We start from the raw sequence: 21,170 nt of genomic DNA, 5'->3' as shown, positions 1-21,170 counted from the left end.
AATATATCATATGACTAATAATTTAAAAAATAAACACATGGAGTGTCAGCATTGAATTTCTTCATAGACTATATAAACAGTAGTAAGAACAGTTTTCTTTACATGTATTTATTCAGGTTTATTGGTTTAAAAAGATGGGTCATCTTTATTGCACATTCTAAATAAATACAGTATAAAAGACATTTTGGTAGTAGAAATGATTGAGTCACGTACATACAATTAAGTGTTTAAAAAAAAAATACATTCTTAGATTATTCTTTCAGATGTATGATTGTTGTATGAATTGCAAATTTAATTCTCAACATTTCTACCAGTAGATGTACCAGTTGAGGTTTCATGTTTGTAAACTATGCCAAAAATAACTAAAGTTGAGATTCTTAAGAGTTTGAAATTAATTAAAAGTTGAATGATCTAAAATGGGGAAAACATTTTTATCAATCTAACTGACAAACAATTAATGTTGCAGAATTAATCTTGGCATCATTTACCCCCATGCATTTTAAATGCCAGTTCAGTTCTCTGAAGAAGCAAAGGCATAAGTTAGTTATTATTAAAAACCATATTGAAATTACTGGTTGACATTTGTCTTTTGATTTGATGCACATATTTCATAATTACTTTTTACTTTGAACATATAATTCTCTCGTCATCTTGACAGTGACCTGTTGTGCACAATACAGGTGAAGTTGAAGAATAAATTAACTGTATTTAAAAAGATAAATGAATTATCCACATAAGAGAGAGGTAATTGAAGAGCAATTTTACCTGCACCTAAAAATAAAGTATATAATAATAAGATTTGAGTTTTGTTGCATTTTTTAAATCGCAACTGTAAAATGTGGAGATGTATCTATAATGCAATGTACACTTTTTTGTTCTGGTTTTATCTATCTTTAAGAAAACATGACAACAGATGACAAGTGTTCACAACCAGGAATTTGTTTCCTTAATTACAGATTATTAGAAAAGACACGTACCCCTTATAAAATGTATATAAAAAATACTTTCTTGCATTCAATTATAGAAAAAAGTGCATGTGGAAAAACCCATGCTGGAAAAAATCTAATAAAAGATTAAAGATTCCAAGATTCTGAAATATTCTTTTTTTTTTTGGAGCGCAAAAACTCATAAAACGATCTTCCTATTCAGTCCTCATCTTCCAGTTCCAAGACTGAAAACCTGTTGTTGATGTCGTGACAGGGCTGGGCCTTCGGTGTCTCGCTGACCCTTCTCTTCTCAGCCTCTCTCTGTTGCTGCTTATCTGGCTTCTTATTTCTCTGCTTTTTCTTGCTAGAGAAGAAATCTGGGGCGACAGCAGAGTGTGCTGCACCCATGAGATCCCTGTAGAGCTGGCCAGGCAGAATGGAGCCACACAGCAGGGATTCAGGATAGACTCCACTATTCAGCTCCCGGACCACTCTGTGCACAAATGTGCCACTGTAAAGCCTGCAGAATCAAAATAAAAACACTAATTCAGCCAAGGGGCTTAAAGGTGCACTAGCATGGTTTCTAAAATTAGAGTAATGAAACACGAAGCAGCTCTCAGGTGGAGAAAACTTGCCTGTGAAAAGACTTTGGCACTATTTCAATGTTTGGCACATAGCATAAGGGAGTGTGTTTATATATTTCTCAATTTAAAATGTGTAACTTGGAATATATATATTTATTTTTATTAAATCGTACGAGGAATCTGAAAAGATCTGGTAAACTGACCTCCAGGTCTGCAAATAAAACCGTGGAGAAGACAAAATCATGTATCACATATACTGGGAGGATTGTACGTCTAATAGGCACCATTTAATGAATCACAAGCAGAATGTGCACAGTGGCACAGTGAGCATTATGATTCAAGTTGCCACAGAGAAGACAAATCTGGTGCTTTTGTTGGTTTTCCACTGTTTCTTCTATCCAGGAAATTACGACACGACATCCTGAAACACTGAATGCGCAGCTGGCATGGCTTTGGACATCTGTCACTGTTTGGTGAGTTTAAAAAATGTGGAACAATGTGGAACAAAGGTTGTATAGCACTTTTCCAGTTTGATAACACTATAGCAACTCGTAAAGACTCTTAAAATGAATTTAAGGAACAGCACGAGTTTCCTTTTAAGAGATGTTTTACAGTGTGAAGTAGAGAATTTAAATAGTTGATATTGAAAAGTGTTGCATGGAATGTGCAGCACACATAAAATATGTAAGGGGATGTGTTGTATTATTTATGTGATATGGTGCTTTTATTATATTTTAAAATACTTAAATCCACTGGAGGTTTAGTGTATAGTGACTGGCAAAGTGTGTTTTTAACACAACTGAAATGAAGCCTGCTGTCTTTCTTTACCTCTTCACTCCATGTGTTTTTTTAACCACTGCAGTTTTATCGCACCTGATGGATGTAACACCTTTGAGAATGAAATTGAATTTTAACACACTGCAAAGGTAATTGGTTGGCTATAAAGATTTTATGTTTTAGTGATTTCTAGGTCCTTTGCAGAACAAAACGTCTTTTCATCCATTCAGAAGAGGCATGCAATTCAGTAAGGAGGTTTTCTATGGCAACAGGGCGCCGTACAATAGCAATGCCGTACCATGAGCAGTCTGGCTCTGGCAGGGGACAGCAGAGGAGTCGGTTTAAGATGTTGGTAATCTGTAAAGAGGCCTGCCACTGGCTGTAGAGGTGGGCCGCCCCGACATTGAGGCCCTGTCGGTCATTCCTCCACACCCGCAGTCTGCATAGTTGTTCCCGCACTGCTTTGACCTCAGGACAGGAGGCTGCAGAGTCTTTTTTGGAGGGAAGACATTATTTAGAATTAAAATGGGCTCATTTGAAACTATGCACACGTGCAGTGAAGTGTTTGACAATCACGCATGGCACATTCAGCATTTGCATTGGGGCAACTAGGACTTTGATTACATGTGCTTCCAAGAAGGGCTTCACATCGGCATGAGTATGAATGAAGTATGAACATTGTGAACAAATACCAATGAAGAACGCTCTTTAGAATGAGTAGCTAATGTAGTACCAACCATCGTCTCAGTGAAGGCAGGAAATTAATTGGCATATGAGAGGAAAAAAGCTCCCACCACAGCCCTGAAACCACAGTCTGTTTGAAGACAAGATGACAGGGTTGCTATTCTTGTACAATCTCTTTCCATCTCTTTCCATAAGAGGTTATAAGCCTCTGCTACTACAGATTCTCTATATTAGGGCTATTTATTATGTTGCTGGCCTTTAGAAAGAACATTTACAGAGGCTTTCAGCATCATGGGCTATATTAAAGGGATATTTGTTATGCTAGATGAAGCAGCAACTTGTGTCTAATGCAATTATTCTCAAACCTGGTCCTTAAGCCCCACTGTCACTCCTGCTTGTTTGTTCCAGCTACGATCTTATTTACTTCATTGAAGCCTTAGCTGAAGAAATAATTTGGCAAATCAATATTTTTTTTAAACCACTAAATACATATAAAATGATATGAGGCCCTTGAATTCTCAAACATTTTGTAAACTCAAATTAAATTATCAGTTCAATTAAGGCTTCAATTAAGTACTCGAGGCCTCAGTCGGAAGCAAAACCAACAGGACAGTGGGGTCCCGGGGCCAGTGTAGTGTCATGTACAGACAGGAGTTTGATCACATTGCCGCCATTCTGATGTACCTCCATTCTTTGCTAATCTGCAGAGTTCTCCATAGACCATGCCCAACACCAGCGCCTGGAGATACTGCAGGGTGGGCTTGGGATTTGAGTGAGTCAACCAGTAACAAGTGACACACACAGGCAGACTGAGGTGGTGAGGAACAGAGTGAACAATGGAGCGTTTCACTCCCAGCGTCTCGAGGAATATCTGGAGACGCACTGGTAAAGGCACCTGCATAAGAGGGAATAAACAAGGAGAAAACATTATATAATACGTCAGGATCATCAGGCCAGGTTATATTATATGATGATGAAATGGATCAATATGAAAAAACATGTTAAATTGGACAACACTGGAGTAATACAGGACGAATGATGAATGAAATGTTATTCATTGATTACATTTCTTGGTTCTTGTTTACAGTCATTCCCGTTATCCCGGTGTGCCCTGAACCAGGTCAGAACAGAAAACCATTTTCAAATAGATGGGAACACAGAAATACAAGTACTGTAGGAAAATGAAGGGAAACAGGAAATGTGTTTTCCTGTTCATATGCCACCAATATAAAAGCAATGACACCGGAGCAAGCAAGTAAGTTATTTGAGATTGTACCAAGGCGTAATATGAATCGTTCAAGTTAATTGCACTGGCAAAATTCACTTACAGGAAAACTTGCTTCAAATTTAAATTATGTAGTTTCTATTTAATTCAGTATGATGCAAGTATCCACCTAGTGGTAACAGAAGTTAAGTGCAATAGCTGACTATTTAGAATTAAACTAGATCAACATTATTGGTTAGAAGATCATGAATTGTAAAGAGTTGATTTGAAATGAAAATGATAAACAGTTTATATATGTTTATTAAAACTCATTGTTCTCTCTTTTGTTTTTTGCCTAAAAAAAAAATAAAAATAAAGGTGACTAGATTATTTTCTAAATTGTATGGTCCTTTGCTCCCAGTAGAAAGAAATTGCTCTGACTAATAAAAATGAGGCCTTTGTATGTGGTAAAAGGTTTTAGGGAGATAATTCAGACGTTCCATCCAGGATACAATCTACCCTACCCTAAAATGTATATTATTTGTATTATAAGTACTTTTTATTCAGATTATTCCAATAACCAAGTTAAAGCTAAGTTAAGCATACTCAATTACCTAATATTCATTAGTTGCAGCCACTTTCACTTCTCACTCACTTTAACTCTCACTATAATGTGAACAATTCTTGTAATTATTTAAAAAATGTAGCTTAACTATTAAAACTAATTTCTCACAAACAACCTGAATGTAAATGTAAGACCTTACCTGGTCCCCTCACCTGTATCCCTAATTTAACATTACTATGCTGTTCCTCTCAGTGTAGTAACTATGTAACCTTTCCATAGACCACACACTTTGAGAACATCTGCCCTCGAACAAACAGTCAAGAGCAGGGTGATGCATGTTTTCTACTGGTGACTTATCATTGACTACTGGCCTTCAAATAGGATTACCTCTGGGATTTTCTGCAGTAAACACTGTTCTGGTGAGCTCGGAAGAATGGCTTGAATTACAGTCCTTTTCAAGTCTAAATTGTACCTGTCAAATTCCTCCACTTTGAAAATGTTACACCTGTGTTTAGAAACTTTGTGCCAGTCATCGGTAATCTCCTTTGGCAACAGGTTTATTTTTCCATTTAAAAGCAATCCGTATATAACCTGACGGATTGGCAGAGAGCACATGTTGCTGCTGGGAAGTCGGAAGTCCTCCACCTGAATATGCATCAGTGCTCTTTCTAAGACCAGCACGTCGATAACAAACGAGGCAAGCTGGCCTTTCCCCAAAGCTGTGAGCATCCAGGGAGGCAGAAACCCAATTACTTTTGGAACATTTGACACTGGTGCTCCATCCGTGAAGTAATCTGCCAGGTTGCTGTCAGAGAGTTTATATTCCTTCATGGAAGAAGAGAGCAGCTGCTGGACTTCGTCTTTTTGGCTGTCACTAATATACTTCACCACCATTTCAATGGCTTCTTCTGGTCCTGCAAATTGCGACAACCAGTTGAGAAGGCCATCGATGCGGATGTGTGTCCTACTGCTCAAGGGGTGGCTGCCCACTGGGAATCTCACTTGGCTAAAGAAGGTCTCCATGGCTTGAAGATTGATGTAATCATTACCAATGATTACTGCAAACAGAGGAACGAGCTCTTTGCTCATGTTGCCAAAGTGGGAGCATAATTTATCAATTGAGAAGCACCGTGCGGGGATGTATTTCTCTGCAGTGCCTGTGTACCTGCTCACGTTGTTCCACTGGAAATCCACAAGGGGACAATAGCCCTTCTTCAGGTCAAAGATGCAAAAGTCACTGTCCATTGTCAATACCGGACAGTCCCACTGGTTGGCTAAACAAGCTATTTCCAAGTCTGCCTCTGACATGCACTGGACGTATGGCACTTTGAGTCTGGACAGCACCTGTTTGAAGACTTGCTTGGTGATAAGGGGTAAGACAGAGCCATTACACCCCCTTGACAGGGCATTTGCATCTCTTATTCTCTTCTGCATTCGCTCCTTTAGGGTTGCAAATTTTTTGTCTGAGGAATCGATTCCACCATCTAAAACCACGAAGGGACTTATATTGCATGCCGACAATGCTTCGAAAAACTGCTGCACCAGATCGGCAAATGAATCGTAATCTCCTCCATGCTGTTGGTCAAGGCCTGAAGTAAAATAAAGGCGAAAGTACAAACTGCTTCCGTCAATTATAATTTTGGTATTTCTTAATTTTAGGTCATTAAAGAACTGCTGGTTTTCTTCCACATAACTTGTAAATCCTTGAACCCCCATAGTGTCTGCTTTGGATTCCTGTGAAAAGAATGTCAAAGATGAAGTAATCGGGATAACAGAACAAACATAGGGAAACTCATCTTTCCTACATATATGTTTAATTCCATTTTAGAAAGTAAATGATCTATCCAGTCACACATTCATTTTAAGAATTATGTCTGTTCGACTGTAATCAGAACGTTCCACATTCAGTCTCAAGTGTCTGCACTTGGTCAGGTTATTTTCCAAAGGACCACATTCAGTTGGAAACATGGTGAAACGATGGCTGGAAATACTACTGTATGGTGCCAAAATGTCATGGATCTAAGACGGGAGAGGTATTTTTAGCATGATACAAAACTCTTTACCTCGGATGATGTCTGGGTGCCTGTGTAAGTGAATGTTAATGTATCCTCTCTGATGTGTAGTAAAGCCTAGCTGTCTGGTTTATGATATCAGTGAACAGACATGACTGCCAGTCTGCTTCCGTTAATGTCTCTAATATCAGAGAACCATCTTTGACATTTAATGCAGGTAACAATTCAATTTAGCATAATCTTGCTTCATGCACAGATTCAAGTGCTGTGTGACAAGAAAATACAAAGCACAGTCCTAAGTGTTTAAACTGTTTAATTTGCTATTATTTCCAAGGGCATGTTGCAACTATTGTGTCTTGGAAATTTGAAATTAATCTGTGAATGTGAAAAGCACACCAGGCTAAACGATTTAGCATTTTATTTATTGGACTTTACACAGTTACACAGTGAAGACTTTTCAGGTACTAATGGTTTATATAGTGCCTTATTATTTTAAAATATATTTACATATTGAAAAACAGCTAAGGTATATGTATATGTACATACTATCTAAAAAAAAAAAAAAAAAAAAAAAGCCAGCTAACCAGAATCATTGCACCAGTTTCTGGACATTTCTACAATAAACTATAAGTGCACCACAGAGTACTATTTTTCCCTTTTAAGTCTTTCTTGACGAGAAACACTGAAGAAGTAAGAAAACTTGCATCAGAAAAATCATGTGCAAGATGACAAACATTTTTGGTGTGGCCTACTGGGTCACGTATGAGCGCAACTAAGAAAATTCATCTATTATAATAATAATAATAATAATAATAATAATACACCATATACACATTTTGGAGTTCATCGTGCATTGCTTTTATCCAACCTTGTTATCCAATATGCACACGCTTATATACGTATGACTTCAATCATTTAAGTTTCAAAGAAGTGTAAACCAGATTTATTTTACTACATTATGAATATAGCAACAACACATCGACAACAATGCTCCTTATTTACATATTTTTTTTAAACTGTCCTGATACAAAGTTGTAATAAAAACAGACACTCACGATTCCCTTAATGTGCAGACTTGACTTTACTACCCAACCCTTCCGACTGGAAAGATAACTAGAAAACCACTTCAGGGAAGGCCATGTTTTGCTTCCGGGTTAGTCATTTTAGAAACGGTACATACGAGCTATCTAAAGTTGCACCCTGTATTCCTAAACACAAGTAGCGATAGCGGTTTAGAAGTATATCTATACGTTTATTTTCACAGTTGCATTAGATTTAATACATATCAAGAAACCTTTTATTATAATATTGCGATGGACGTGCACGGCGTGGTGACGTCACTCTGAAGACAGCCAATCCGGAGCCTCTGCCGCTCCTGTGTCACCCCGTCTCCACAGAAACACAGAAACAAGTGTAAACACCTGACTCTGAAACTGAAACTTTTCTCTCAGCTGGTCGATGCACAGACTCACATAGTCTAGCATTGCAAACCTGCTAGTATGTATCTTCTTCAATTGCTACTGAATATAAAATAGGCAAGCAAGGTAAATGCATCCATTGTCTTTTTATGTAGTTGTAAGATTACAGCAGTTGAGCTCATTTCAAACGTGTTCTTGAATTCGTGTGTCACAAGGCATACCTTGTTTTGATTTCAGGTACAGCCAAGGTAAGGCACCAGCTTGAGACCCAGTATGGTTTTGTATGATGAATAATTGCAATAATATTGAATGGAAACAAAACAGGAATCTAGCTAATGCTGCAATACAACTATACATTATTGTAATGTGCATGCTACACAGGTTAATTTGTGGTGTGTGATTTATTTCTCTTCACCCTGTTCACACTAGGACTGAACGCTATCATTGTTTCGCTTGTGGTCATTCTGGCAGTGTAACACCTTATTGTGCTTTATACGATTATGGGACGGCAATTGCAGAGCATTGGGAGAAGGGATAAAGGCGAACCATAGCAAGTAAGAGGTACAAGTTGCAGAATATAATCCTGGCTGTGAAGAGGACTAGTAAAGTACACAACCAAGTGGGCTCGCTTTCTGCTCTGTGTGCATCCTGAATTCACACAGCAAGTGTGAAGATGGACATGCCTTTAGAAGCTGTATCCATTCCATCATTCATCCATGCAAAGCAGAGTATTGTTTATAAAAAATGTTTGCTTCATTGTTAGTTTTTATGATATATTTTATCCCTGAGTATCTAAGAGCCATGGATGTTACTGGCTATTCCCATTTCATATAACCTATAGTGCAGGCTAATATGGAAAAGCACAAGAAGGCAGTGGTGTCTGGGCTGTGTAACAGGTTATGGAGGTTTGATTCCTTCTGCAAACCGTCACTGCAGCGCTTCAGCTCCAGTCATATAACCATTTTTTCTTGTTTCTGTGCCGATATAGCTTTGTGTAACTTAATCTTGAATGGCATGGTTTCCATGGTGCATTGTTTCTCGGTTGTGTTTACTTGTACCTGGTACCCCTGCAGTGCAACGAAATAGTTGGGAGAGAACTCAAAAACATTTCAACCGCTAACACTCCAATTTCAGAGTGTAATTTTTCACAACATGTCACGCCACTTCAGAGTGACTCTCACAGTTTTTTGTTTCATCTTCTTTCCCTGGAAATGTTGTTAACGGAACAAGCCTCAGTCTTGAGGAAAAGTACACAGAACAGGAATATAAAAATTATGTAGACAAAGACGACAGCATTGCAGTATACGGCCAGAATAAAGTTAGCTTGTATATCAATGCTCTTTATTATTTTTATTTTTTTCCGATTTGTTTTTTCAAGGGAAACAGTTATATGTCTAAATATTTTTATATTGCACTTTTTTGTATTGTGTTATATACAGGCCTACTTCATATGTCTCTATTCATCAATATACAGTTGCAGATTAGTTTAAAATTATTTTAGGTACATTTTATCCATCCTGCCTCCCTTCCTTGACATTTATTTCAGCCTGATGTTTAATAAGAGCATACGTTTTGCCAAACTAACCAAAAACGAGAGACAATCAATCTGTTTGCTTTTTACTCATCCAAATTGAACTAAAATAACCATCAAAACAGACCATAACAACTAATAAAGGATTTTTTTGTTGTCTTTGTTGTTTATTTACAGTGGACAATACCTTACAGCCACACAATAGAAATAGTTCTTGGCACCTGAAGACATGCCTAAGTTCCAGGAGTTGACTGCAAAGACTGCCTATTGCTCCATGTCCGCAGCTCCCAGCTCGAGCAGCCTGATCGCAAAAAGATACAGCATACAAGAAAGACTCGGAAAGGGGAGTTTCGGTACCGTCCACCTGGTGCTGGATACCAAGGGGAGAGATGGAGAAAAGCTGTGAGTATCCCTGGTGTAAATCCCCACTCCTCCAGTGATTGATACTGTGAGTTCATAGGCTCAGGTAGTGTTCCTTGAAGAGAATAAAATAAAACTTTGTATACACAAGTATGAGTATGATTTTTTTTTTCTCTATCCAAAAACTGAAATTGAGATCATAATTTTTCTTCGTTAACCTGGCGGCAAAATCAGGTTTTCATTGTTTTAGATACAAATGAAACAAAAAGCCACCAGTACTGTGAAAATGAAAGGAAACATCCAATAAGAGTTATTGGTGCTTTTCTGTTCAAGAAGAGAGCAAAAAAAAAAACTAAGAAAACATTATGGCAATTAAGCAAGCTGTGTCTTAATGACATTATCATTTTGAATTACTTTCTTCCTCTCATTTACTAAATGTGGAATCTATTTCCAATTTTATATTTTAAGCTGGATACCTATCTGCCATTTAGAGATGTTTCCCTATGAATTTGTACACTGCATCCAATCCTTTCAAATGAACATCTTACATTTGCCAGCACCCCTTTCACTATACAGCACGTATGCAAACATGCACCTAGTGGAGGCATTTGGGGGAGTGGAACTGAGTTATTTCGAAAAAATTGAAAATGTCAGTCATGAAGAGGCAATTTTTTTTTTAAAGAGGAAATCACAGACTGTTAGAGATTAGAGCACAACTTCAAACAGGTTTAATTTATTCAATATTAATAACCAAGACAAGCCAGAGAGCTTGCTGCTGCTGAGCCTGCTCCCTTGTGTGAGGTACATCTGGCTTTATCAGTTCACAGGTTAATGGGGTGATAGGAATGCATATTGATCTGTCACTCATGCATTTATTATAACCTGTGACCTGTGCAGGGGCTTAGTGAATAAACCCATCGTTGATGAGCTATTGGTTATTTGTTTCCATACAAATTCAGTATGGCACATATTTCTGAAACTCTTCAGGTGGCACTGTCTTTAGAATTGATGGCTTTACTTATCTCTTTGTGTGGGAATCAGAAATGACAGTGGCATGTTCCTCTTGAATATCAGCCTACTTATTAGTAAGATAGTGGATTTAGTGTGTAACATGCACCAGGTGTTCTGCTCCCGATCCTTTTATTTTTCATTCAAACCTTATTTTTTTTTATTTTAGTCTATTTGTTTGGTAGCTTATCATCAACATATAAAGATCTCAATTGAAATATTATATTTTCACTTTCAGGTTGATCCTTGTCCCAGAAAGTACAATGGTAGAAGGTTATACAGTACACTAAACTGTGTCATAAGCATACTTTTTGCACTTTTGGAAATCATGTGTAACAACATAACGTCTCTTTCTTTTTATTGTTACATTAGCCGTACTTGCAGCATAGTACTATAATAATAGTGTACTAAGTGGCCACTGGGTGGCAGCAATGCTATGTGATACTGCAGACAAAGTTGTCCAGTTTTCTAGGTGATTTAAAAACGTCGGTGGAGAGCAACGGACACCTTCTTTCCACCTGGGAGTGAACTGACATTCATTTTAAAATGGAACTTCATACATGTCTATGAATACTTTGAAATATACAGCTCTGGAAAAAATTAAGAGACCACTGCAAAATGATCAGTTTCTCTGGTTTTACTATTTATAGGTATGTGTTTGGGAAAAATGAACATTTTTGTTTTATTCTATAAACTAACAAAATTTCTCCCACATTCCAAATAAAAATATGAATGGAATGGAATGGCTGCCATACATGTAGAGATGCTGTGGTCTCTTCATTTTATCCAGAGCTGTATTTGTCCCTGTAACCTTGCAGTAGTTGGGCAAACCAAGCCAGATTACATATAATAACAGAAGTGGGGATGTTCTATTTGAAAATGTAAATTAGTTTCATTAAAATAAGTAAGTGGATTTCTCTGTCTGTCTTTGGTATATCTGAGTACAAAAATAAACCGTACCACCCATGGATGTTAAAATCCAGCCTTCAACAGCCATGAGGTTTTCATTTGACTTTTAACATCCTCTCTTCATAATTGACCTAATTACTCACTCACTCAGACATAGTTTCCCATTCAATGTGTTGTGATAGCAGATGATTACTTGAAAGAGTATTTACATATGTTAAGTCCTGCAGAAAAGCGCTACTAATCCAACAATTATACCACAGAAGTAACTGATGGAATGAAAACTTTTGGAAAAAGACCCACAAAGCCCTGCGACTGACCTCTACGCTCCATACCATTGGTCCGCCTGTCTGCGTTATGGACCACAAACCTGTTTTCAAAACTCTAGTCCCCCTAGTATACTAGTAAACTCATCACATCCATCATGAGGCATAAAAGATGACAGAGCTCACATTGCATTCCAATATCATTATTCATTGAATGGAAATCACCAATATCCCCCAGTCCTGGGTTTTGCCACTGCTTATATATCACACAAGCCAATTTAGGTCATTAGCCTTCAGGTGTTCCTCTCTACTCAAATCCCCAGCAGTCTCCATCACCTCCGAAACATTTCGCACTCCAGCACTGATTATTACTTTATTGTCAGAGGATCTATTGACTCAAAGGTTGTACTGTATCTTCACTCTAAATGTCTGTGAAAGCATTTGGCTTTTGCATCTGCGTGTGTGTTTATAACAGATGATGCATAATTTTCTTCAGCTGATGAAAAATGTCAATGGTTTTTCTTTTTAATTTTTTTTTTTTTTTTACTGCCCATAACTCAACTGTGAATCCTGCAATTACTCCTTTATTGCCTCATTAGGAGAGCCCAAAGCCAGGCCTTGGCTCTTTCCAGAGGGACACGGTAAGCTCCGTTTATCTGAAGTGACAAATGCTGGGAATTATACGGGGACTGCACAACAGAAGCGTGCCATGAGTTTGTTGCCTCGTACCCAGGGAGGGTGATGTTGGGTTTTTTCTCCCCGGTTGTGTCAGAGTTCACCAACAGCTGCATAGTAAATTGAGAGAATATATTTGAATATGAGCTGTGTCGGTTTATGGAGTTTGTGTTTAATTTAATGATACTGTGGCAGTACTTGTGTGTGTATATATGCATGTAAGGTTCCATTTGGTCAGCCTAAAAGATCAATGTGTGCAATTTTTTAAGAAGTCAAAGTTGCAGTGCACTTCACACTTAGTCCTGGATGACTATGTAGAGGTTTAATTATCTTTGTTATGGGTGGAATCTAAGGCTAATCATCCCTTTTTCAGTGATTGCTGTATAATGATGTGCACCAGTCTAACGGCAGTAAAACCACCCAGCTGTTGTATTATATTGGAGGTAATAGAACAACTAACTCCTGGCCCGAGGTGAAAACGGGCGCCGCGGCAGCCTAAAGGATTACAGTCAGGAGATAATTGATGGTCCTGTGGTGGAAGTGAGGTATTTCAGTCAAAACACAATTGCATAATAGAGCATGTTGTTCAGAATGATACACTGCACAACTCAAAACAATGTCCTGCATTTTTGGCACACACAAGTGATCTCGGTATGCTGTCACATTATTCCTAAATCACAGCAAGCTAATTATTGGGTGGATTGTTATTTTAATCATGTACATATTTCTGGGAAACAAAATACATTGCTATTGTTTTGTTGTTGTGGTGTTTTTGCTTGTTTGTCTGCACACACAAGTTATACAACAAAGCAAAATAAAAGCAAAAACAAGTATGATCCATAAAACGAAACAGTGCAAGGTACAGCAGATGATGAAAAGAGTAGGCCCTCATTTGCATTAATAACACTTTTTTCCCTGCTGCCATGTAAAAGGGTTTTGAATTGTACTTTGTGATGGAAGTGTTTTCCAAAGGAAATTAGTTTAAGGAAAATAACATTCTTGATTGCAGTGAAGGGCATCATTTCTGAATAATGAAATCGGAATGACTTGCATATATATGTAAAAAAAAAAAAAAAAAAACATATTAGAAAATAGCAATTGCACAAAAATATTCCTAGTCAAAAACAGTAGAAGTGAGTTAGTGCCTCAAACCATCAACAGTGTTTTAATCAACACAATGGCCCATACTTCAAAAAAACTATTTGCCTCCTGGATGGACTATCATTTAAGGGAATTATTGAATGACCTGAAGTAATAACAAAAATAATATTAAAATCTAATAATTGAATCATAACAAATTAAACATTACACAAAAGGACAGGTTTCTCTCTCCTTTTATTCTATGACAAATGAACAGCAGTAACAAAATTGATAATCTTTTTTTCTTGTTTGTTTGTTTGTTAATGCATAGACAGTCTGTACTAAAAATAGACAAAGGTTAGTTGGATTTGAGGCAGATATGGAAATAGTATTGACCTTATCATAAATTGCACCTGCTTTGGCTTGAAATATTCTAGAGAGATGCATTTAAAAGTGCTCTAGCTGGCACCAAAGGGACTCCATGAACAGAATGTACTTCAAAATATGTTTTCTCTAGTCAAAAGTAACTAACAATATTGGAAAGCAGATGACAGCGAGGAAGCACTGTGGATGGCAGCATATAATTCTGTCAGATTACACAAATTTATTCAAGTGAATGATTAATGTCTGATCCCATTTCACCACAATAATATAACCTAGTGGCAGAAATACAACTTTGATTATTTCAGTTTTCTGAGGCACGTTTAATTACAATGTTAAAAGGATTAGCCTTAAAATAAACAGCAGGTGTGTTCTGAGGCCTGTTTAATAAATAAAACTGACAGGCAATAAAGATAGATGCAAATTGTAGAATAGAAATATACCCCTTTTCCACATCGGACTACCGGCATGATGGGCAAGGCAATTTGATTATGGCCCTTCTCCCTGTGACCTAGCTCTGTTATCAGGCTCTGTGAGAAAATGAGAAAGACAGACCCCATGAAGTCAAACAATCGAAGAATAAGTCAATATATAGGCTATATATACAGAAATAAATATATACGAACTTGCAGTGAAGTCACTACCATTTATTACACTTTGTTTGACAACATGTAGCTGAAAAACACAGTAGAGTCCAGTAATGCTTCTAAAAATGTGAAAATGAAATCAATAGCCTACATGTTCATTGTGCTGTAGTGTTTTTTCTTCTCAGAATACAATCTTTCAAATTACTCTCCATTTTGAGTTGCCAATATCTTTCATGCAAACAATACATTTAAGATTTGTATCACCATAATTGGAGATTTACAAAATGCCATTGTTGTGATCAAAATACATATGCATATGTAAAACATACAAAAAAAAAAAAATATATATATATATAATGTTTATTACACTAAATGAGAGTTCTATTATCGTCCATTTTCATGTCATTTTCATGTATAGCCTTAATATAACTACATTACTGCTGAAGATAGGGTTGTTTTCAGGATAAACTCTTTCACATTTGAGCTTTATGAAATGCGCTGTTTTGGAAATTAGAACTTGTGTATTTATTTACAAGCTTGACATTTACACTTTCCTTTCCCTCCTTTTTTCTTTCATTTGTCATTCAATGATAACCTTAGCCTACCTGATCTAAAAAGTACTGCTAACATTGTGTTAGTCAACATTTACTCAAGGGCTTTTGAGTCAATGTAGATTGTGCTGACGTCCCCCTGCTCGGTGCTTACTCCCCTATTTCTATCGATTTTGTAATATCCCATGGTTTCACTTCCTTTCTGTTAAAGGCTTCCATGGCTGAGAAAGCAATAATGCGAGGCCATTAATATGACATTCAAAATAATCTGTAAATGAAAGATCTGTGTCACATTAATCTTGCTGCCAGTGACAAACAGAGTGAAAACGGCATGGGTGGATTGCATAAGATACCGTCACCTAAGTCGAATTTAGACACGAAAGATTCTTTATTCTGTTATCACATACTATATTATCTAAATCGAAAATGTTATCTCTGTGGAAATTAGCTCAGTGGCTATACATTGAATATATACACACACTCTAAGGAAATCCCAGAATGCAGCAGCAGGGGTGCTGGGATTGCAAATTGGTCCATCACCAAGCAAGTAGGCACACCTGGAAAAGCAATACAGGCCAGGGTTGCCACATTTTAGTTTTGTTTTTATGTTGTTATTATTATATGTTTTTTATGGTTACAATATTTTTGGTGTTACTACCAATATGTGTATATTTAATTTTATTAATACCCTAATAACCACATAACGGCTCTCGATTTATACAGCTAGCAACTGTCAGTTTCTTTTGGTCTCTTGGTGTTAAAGACTACCATCCCTCTCCATTTTGCTTGTATAATTGAAGCTTGAATTGATAAAAACTCTGTAGCTGTGATGTCTTGCACAAGCGGTGTTGCGGTATTACATAGAACAGGAACAATAACATAACCAGGATTTTGTTGAATATTTGAATCTGTCCGAAGTTATTGACTGACAGGATTAATCTTTCCCTTCTGAGGCACTGAATTCACGGCAGGCTAATGTAAATAAAAGTGCTATATTTCCCACATTATCCCAATGTACTTGAGTCTTGTCCAAAGGACATTCATCACTTTTTTTTTTCTCCTTCCGTTCCCTCTTTCTCCTTTGACTTGCTTGTCAAGACAGCTTAACAAAGGAGCCCAATTGCTTCATTCCATGCGCTAGTTATTTTTACATTCTCTCAATTAAAAACCTCACACCTCCTCTTTATCCTTTGGAATTGCCAGCTCCTTGCATACCATGTAGCTCCCAGGGGCTCCTTTTATTATATCCTCTGACATATCTAGGGCTCCTGTGCTGTTATTTAATTGCTCTCTTTTGTCCTGCAAAACTAAAATATCTATACAACTGTGATTGTACTTCTCCTGCCCCTGCTGTCAGCAACAGGAATGACTTTAGCTCCATGTGATTTTTGGATTCTGGGAGTATTTGAGGTATGTATACTGTATTTAGTATAATGTATGTATTTTGTAATCAATTCTGGTACCAAGGAAGCAATTAATCAGTGATCCTTTGTTAAATTTCAGACATACACTACCGGTCAAATGTTTTAGAACACCTCGATTTTTCCAGTTTTTATTGAAATTAACGCAGTTTAATGTCTCAATGTACTCATATGAAAGCATAGAACAAATAAACAATTGCAGTTAAAAACTAATCATCATTTTGTTTAGCAAAAATTAACCCCTCAAGCTGACAAACCCCTCTGGTACCCTTAAAAGGCAACAAATCCATGCGCTTCTCTTTAATCCCATGTGTACTCTTCACTGTTGTGTTGTTTGCCACGTGTTTGCTAGCCCATGAAAGCTGAGACTCTCAGCTTTCTAATGATGTGAAGCATTCTCTGATGTGAAAAAATAGTTTTTAATACCCCACCGCATTTACGCCCCCCCTGCGCATTCTGAAATGGGAGGGTGGGGGGATACTTGGTCCAATGTCAAAATACAAAATCTCAGAAAATATTAACAATTATGACATATTTTGGAACCAGACAGTCTACTGATCTGATCAAAACAAGCCAATCCATGTTTTGGTAGAAGCAACACACACCCATAGAGAGCTCAAAATGTCAAGAGGGAAAACTCTGTTTACAGTGTACTGATACATAACTATTTTATGTAATTGGATCTGAACTTCTCTGTGTTTCTGTGAACTTCTCTACTGGATTAATCATTAGGTTGTTCTGAACAAAACAAGCCAATTTGCAAAGAAATCTGAAACTAAGTGATCTGTGAGTCTGAAAGAGAACACCCCCCCCCGGAGCAGACTGCCCGTTTCCCGTTTTCCCCCCGGGCTCTGAATGATGGCGGGTGACACGGAAACTGTAAATCTGATGTGTCTGAGATAAAGAAACGTGCTGGTAGACAAGTGAATAATCTTTCAAACGATGTGTGCATTAGGAATATAGTGTAACTTCTATGCACAGGAGCTGCGCGTAACACTGCCAAATAATGTGTAAGAGGGTGTAGTAACAGTATATAACTCTGAAATGTACATTATTTATTAATTATTATTCTTTTTTTTTAACCTCTGGCAGTTTACCGCTTACCTTTGTACCATTTAAGGTTATTCAATGGACTTGAACTGCTTCAATTTCAATAAAAACTGTAAAAATGGGGGTGTTCTGAAACTTTTGACTGGTAGTGCAGTTCTCATTAAAGTTTAAACATCTATTTTTATTCCACCCTCCCATTGCAGAAGTTGAAGAAAGTGTGAAAGCAATGGAGGCTGTCGAATAGTGATAGATGTACCCTATCAGATAGGATATTACAGCAGAAGAAAGAGTCTTATGTGTGAAGGACCTCGGCTGAGGTTCAAATGCAAGCACTGCAAACAGGTGTGCTGACAAGCTTTGCAGTAACAGTAGGGATTTCTCAGTCATTAATATTCATTGATGTTAATATGTCCTGGTAGTGGAAGGTGCATGCTGGGAAAAGCTAAACCCATAGGGCTGCTCCGGCATGTGGTATCTAGAGGAAGTCAGCTCTTGGAACAGCTATTCCTATTTAATACCATTAAACCATGCTACAGTTCTCTGGGAAGAAAAAAAGGGAGCTCATTCTAAATTATTAATTGCAGGTGTTTGAATGATTGACTTCTTATTTCAAGAACCAAATCTGGGTTTGGGGTTTTAGAAAGACCTCCAGAGTTAGAAGGCCTACTCAAAATAATAATAATCATTTTTAAAATACACAGTCTGTTTAATATGATGAGGTCTAGAGCATATATTTTTTTATTCCATTTTAAGTTGAGTGTGCAGGGTTACAAATACGAGTAGAGCAATTATATTGTGACTCTCTTTAAAGGTGCTTTTTAGTTCTTTTCACTGCTTAATAGGGTTCGAACTATACACTTTTGAATATCTGTATATTTGTACAGAAAAAGAAAACCAATTATTTGGGAACTTTTGAAAGGAAAAGCCTGAAATAGTAGTCTGGCATGAAAGATCATATTTCACAGTGTTTCTCTGCAAATATGTCCACCATACAGGTGTCCCCTGAGACAGAATGATGAAGGTGTTACTATACTAGGGGAATAGGAGATGGTGAGGAATAGAGCTATATATTTGCTGTAAACCAAATTCTAGACAGAACCACATAGGGCTGACTCCCTTCTGCATTTCATTCTCACAGAATTAATCTATTATTTAAGACAGTGTAAACAGAGTCGTAAAGCTTACTAGATCAAGTCTCGTGGCGATCACTGGAAACCAAATAAAGGTTTCCTGAGTGACACAGGCTGATGAACCGCCTCTGTCCTCATAAAGAAGTGATGTCCTTCAATGGCTTCTTTGGCCGAACACCGTCTAATTTTGATGCGAACGGACTCTTTGTAGACACTGGCAGACCTGTGTGAAAGTACACACCATTTTATTAATAGGCCCCATCTGCTGTTGGACAGAAATTATGAAATCAGATAATATTTAAACACCTGCTACCCTGTCCTTGATATGACTTGTATAAAATGTGCACCAGCACACTTCCTAGGCCGGTGACACTGTCATTTGTACTTCTCAACTTCCAAAGCAGGCGTTATCACATACAGTACATCTAGTTTTTACAGTCTAGTGTTTAATGTTAAGTTAAAAATATATATAAGCTCAGTGACAGCTGACAAATCCCTGGGTGTTGAATTTGACATCTAGATCCAAGTTTTTTGCACAGCACTAGAAAATGCAGACATTTGCCATGTATTAGCTTTACTGGCCTTTCTTTATGTGTCAAATATGTCAAATAGGCCTGGAATGGCAGCTAAATCAGAAAGATTGTGAATGAGCTGCTGAACCTCTGGAGATGTAACTGGTATGACCAGGAAGAACAAGTTGTCAAATGAGGAGTGACTAAGAGATGCTGATATTTTGTTATATTTAAAAGGATGCCAAAGGAAAGAAATGTAAAAAATCATCATGTGGATAAAGAACATATGGATAAAGACAGCTTTTCTTCTGCTGTGGAGGTTAACAATGACAGAGCTATGACAAGTCTTTATAGAGCATCAGGACTACAGCATTTTTTAGATATTCAATTGTTATTCTTCTTGGAATCATACAATCATGAAATAGGAAATGTGAGGCCATTATGGGGAAATGTGACCCCAGTCATCTTCAGCCATATAGATTCATGAATTCTGAGCTGACGATGCCAATAAGGTCTCTCTTTCAGATGAAGGATCTCCTATCAGTACCTGACATCACTCAGGGTTCTGTCTTTGAGTCCATCCTGCTCTGTAGGCCGATTCCTCTTGGAATCGATATATTGCGCTCCATATATTTTGTGTCCTATCCGATAACCTGGAGTATTGGGCTCTCGAAACAACATGGTGTTTTCCTGCTATCTAAAAGCAAACAGAATGTACAAATGCCAGAGTGCTGCTTTCCCAGGAACCCAGAGGCCAAGATTACAGACTATGCAAGAGTGACCCAGATAAATCAATGAATCACATCGTCTGAAAACCCGAGTGGGTCAGTACTATGAGACCTGTTTTCATTTAAAGTAGAAAAGCAAACTACATTTTATTTTATCTGTAGCTCCTGCATGCTTAAATGATTAGTCAAATTAATTAAAATTATGTAATCTAAATCTAATCAAGGAGCCCAGTCAATCTACTGCACCTACACGCAGATAAAGTAAGACATACATTAAGCAGGGACGGTGAGGTGAAAAACTTGTCAGGCTTTCACTTTCCTTGATACATTAAAACTACAAAACCTGCCGTAACTACAAGTTGAGATACAAGATTGACATTAACTCCTGTTTATCCCTAAATCTGTTGTCAAGAGTTAAGTTTATTAATAAGAGAGATTGATATCTGGTAAAAAGTTTAAACTTATCACTTGCTGTCTTGGGACATTTAAACGATACCTATTAAAAACAGTAATTTGAATCATAGTCTTGTTCTGTTTGGATGACTTTCCTTGGTCCAGGATGTTTAATGGACTCTCGGCACTCTTTGTGGGTTTGACACTGAGGAATGGCTATTGGGTCGGCTTGGTGGGTCTTTGATGTGATAGGCAAGACCAGAAGAGGAGAGTTTTACCGTTCCAAAAAATAAAAATAGGAAACGCTTCTTCTATTAATTAAAAGCCATCACACCAAATGCTTTGTTAACCTGACAGACTAACATGTCTATGTAACACATCTGCCATTTTCTGTCTCCCTACAGCACCCAGTGTGAGAGCT

General features: G+C 37.4%; 2 protein-coding genes across 2 annotated transcripts in view; one reads left to right on the top strand and one right to left on the bottom strand.

The window, feature by feature from the left end:
• Window positions 1-92: 92 nt before the first annotated feature.
• aste1b (asteroid structure-specific endonuclease 1b) lies at window positions 93-8,048 on the bottom strand. Its single transcript, XM_066691375.1, has 5 exons — window positions 7,808-8,048; window positions 5,128-6,474; window positions 3,656-3,866; window positions 2,586-2,778; window positions 93-1,446 (listed from the first exon to the last, which is right to left on the bottom strand). Exons 2-5 carry the CDS (start codon window positions 6,454-6,456, stop codon window positions 1,146-1,148), a joined length of 2,034 nt encoding a protein of 677 aa, XP_066547472.1. The 5' UTR covers window positions 6,457-6,474; window positions 7,808-8,048; the 3' UTR covers window positions 93-1,145.
• An 86-nt stretch (window positions 8,049-8,134) lies between these two features.
• Window positions 8,135-21,170, top strand: part of nek11 (NIMA-related kinase 11) — a 67,976-nt gene continuing 54,940 nt past the window's right edge. The window contains exons 1-2 of the mRNA XM_066690411.1: window positions 8,135-8,296; window positions 9,879-10,103. Coding sequence (XP_066546508.1) covers window positions 9,931-10,103 — 173 coding nt within the window. The 5' untranslated portion in view covers window positions 8,135-8,296; window positions 9,879-9,930. The remainder of the gene's footprint in view (window positions 8,297-9,878; window positions 10,104-21,170) is intronic.

The sequence above is a fragment of the Amia ocellicauda genome, chromosome 18 (assembly GCF_036373705.1).
Source record: "Amia ocellicauda isolate fAmiCal2 chromosome 18, fAmiCal2.hap1, whole genome shotgun sequence".
Classification (NCBI taxonomy): domain Eukaryota; kingdom Metazoa; phylum Chordata; class Actinopteri; order Amiiformes; family Amiidae; genus Amia; species Amia ocellicauda.
The sequence above is the reverse complement of the archived record's forward strand: the minus strand, read 5'-3'. Positions and strand labels throughout refer to the sequence as shown.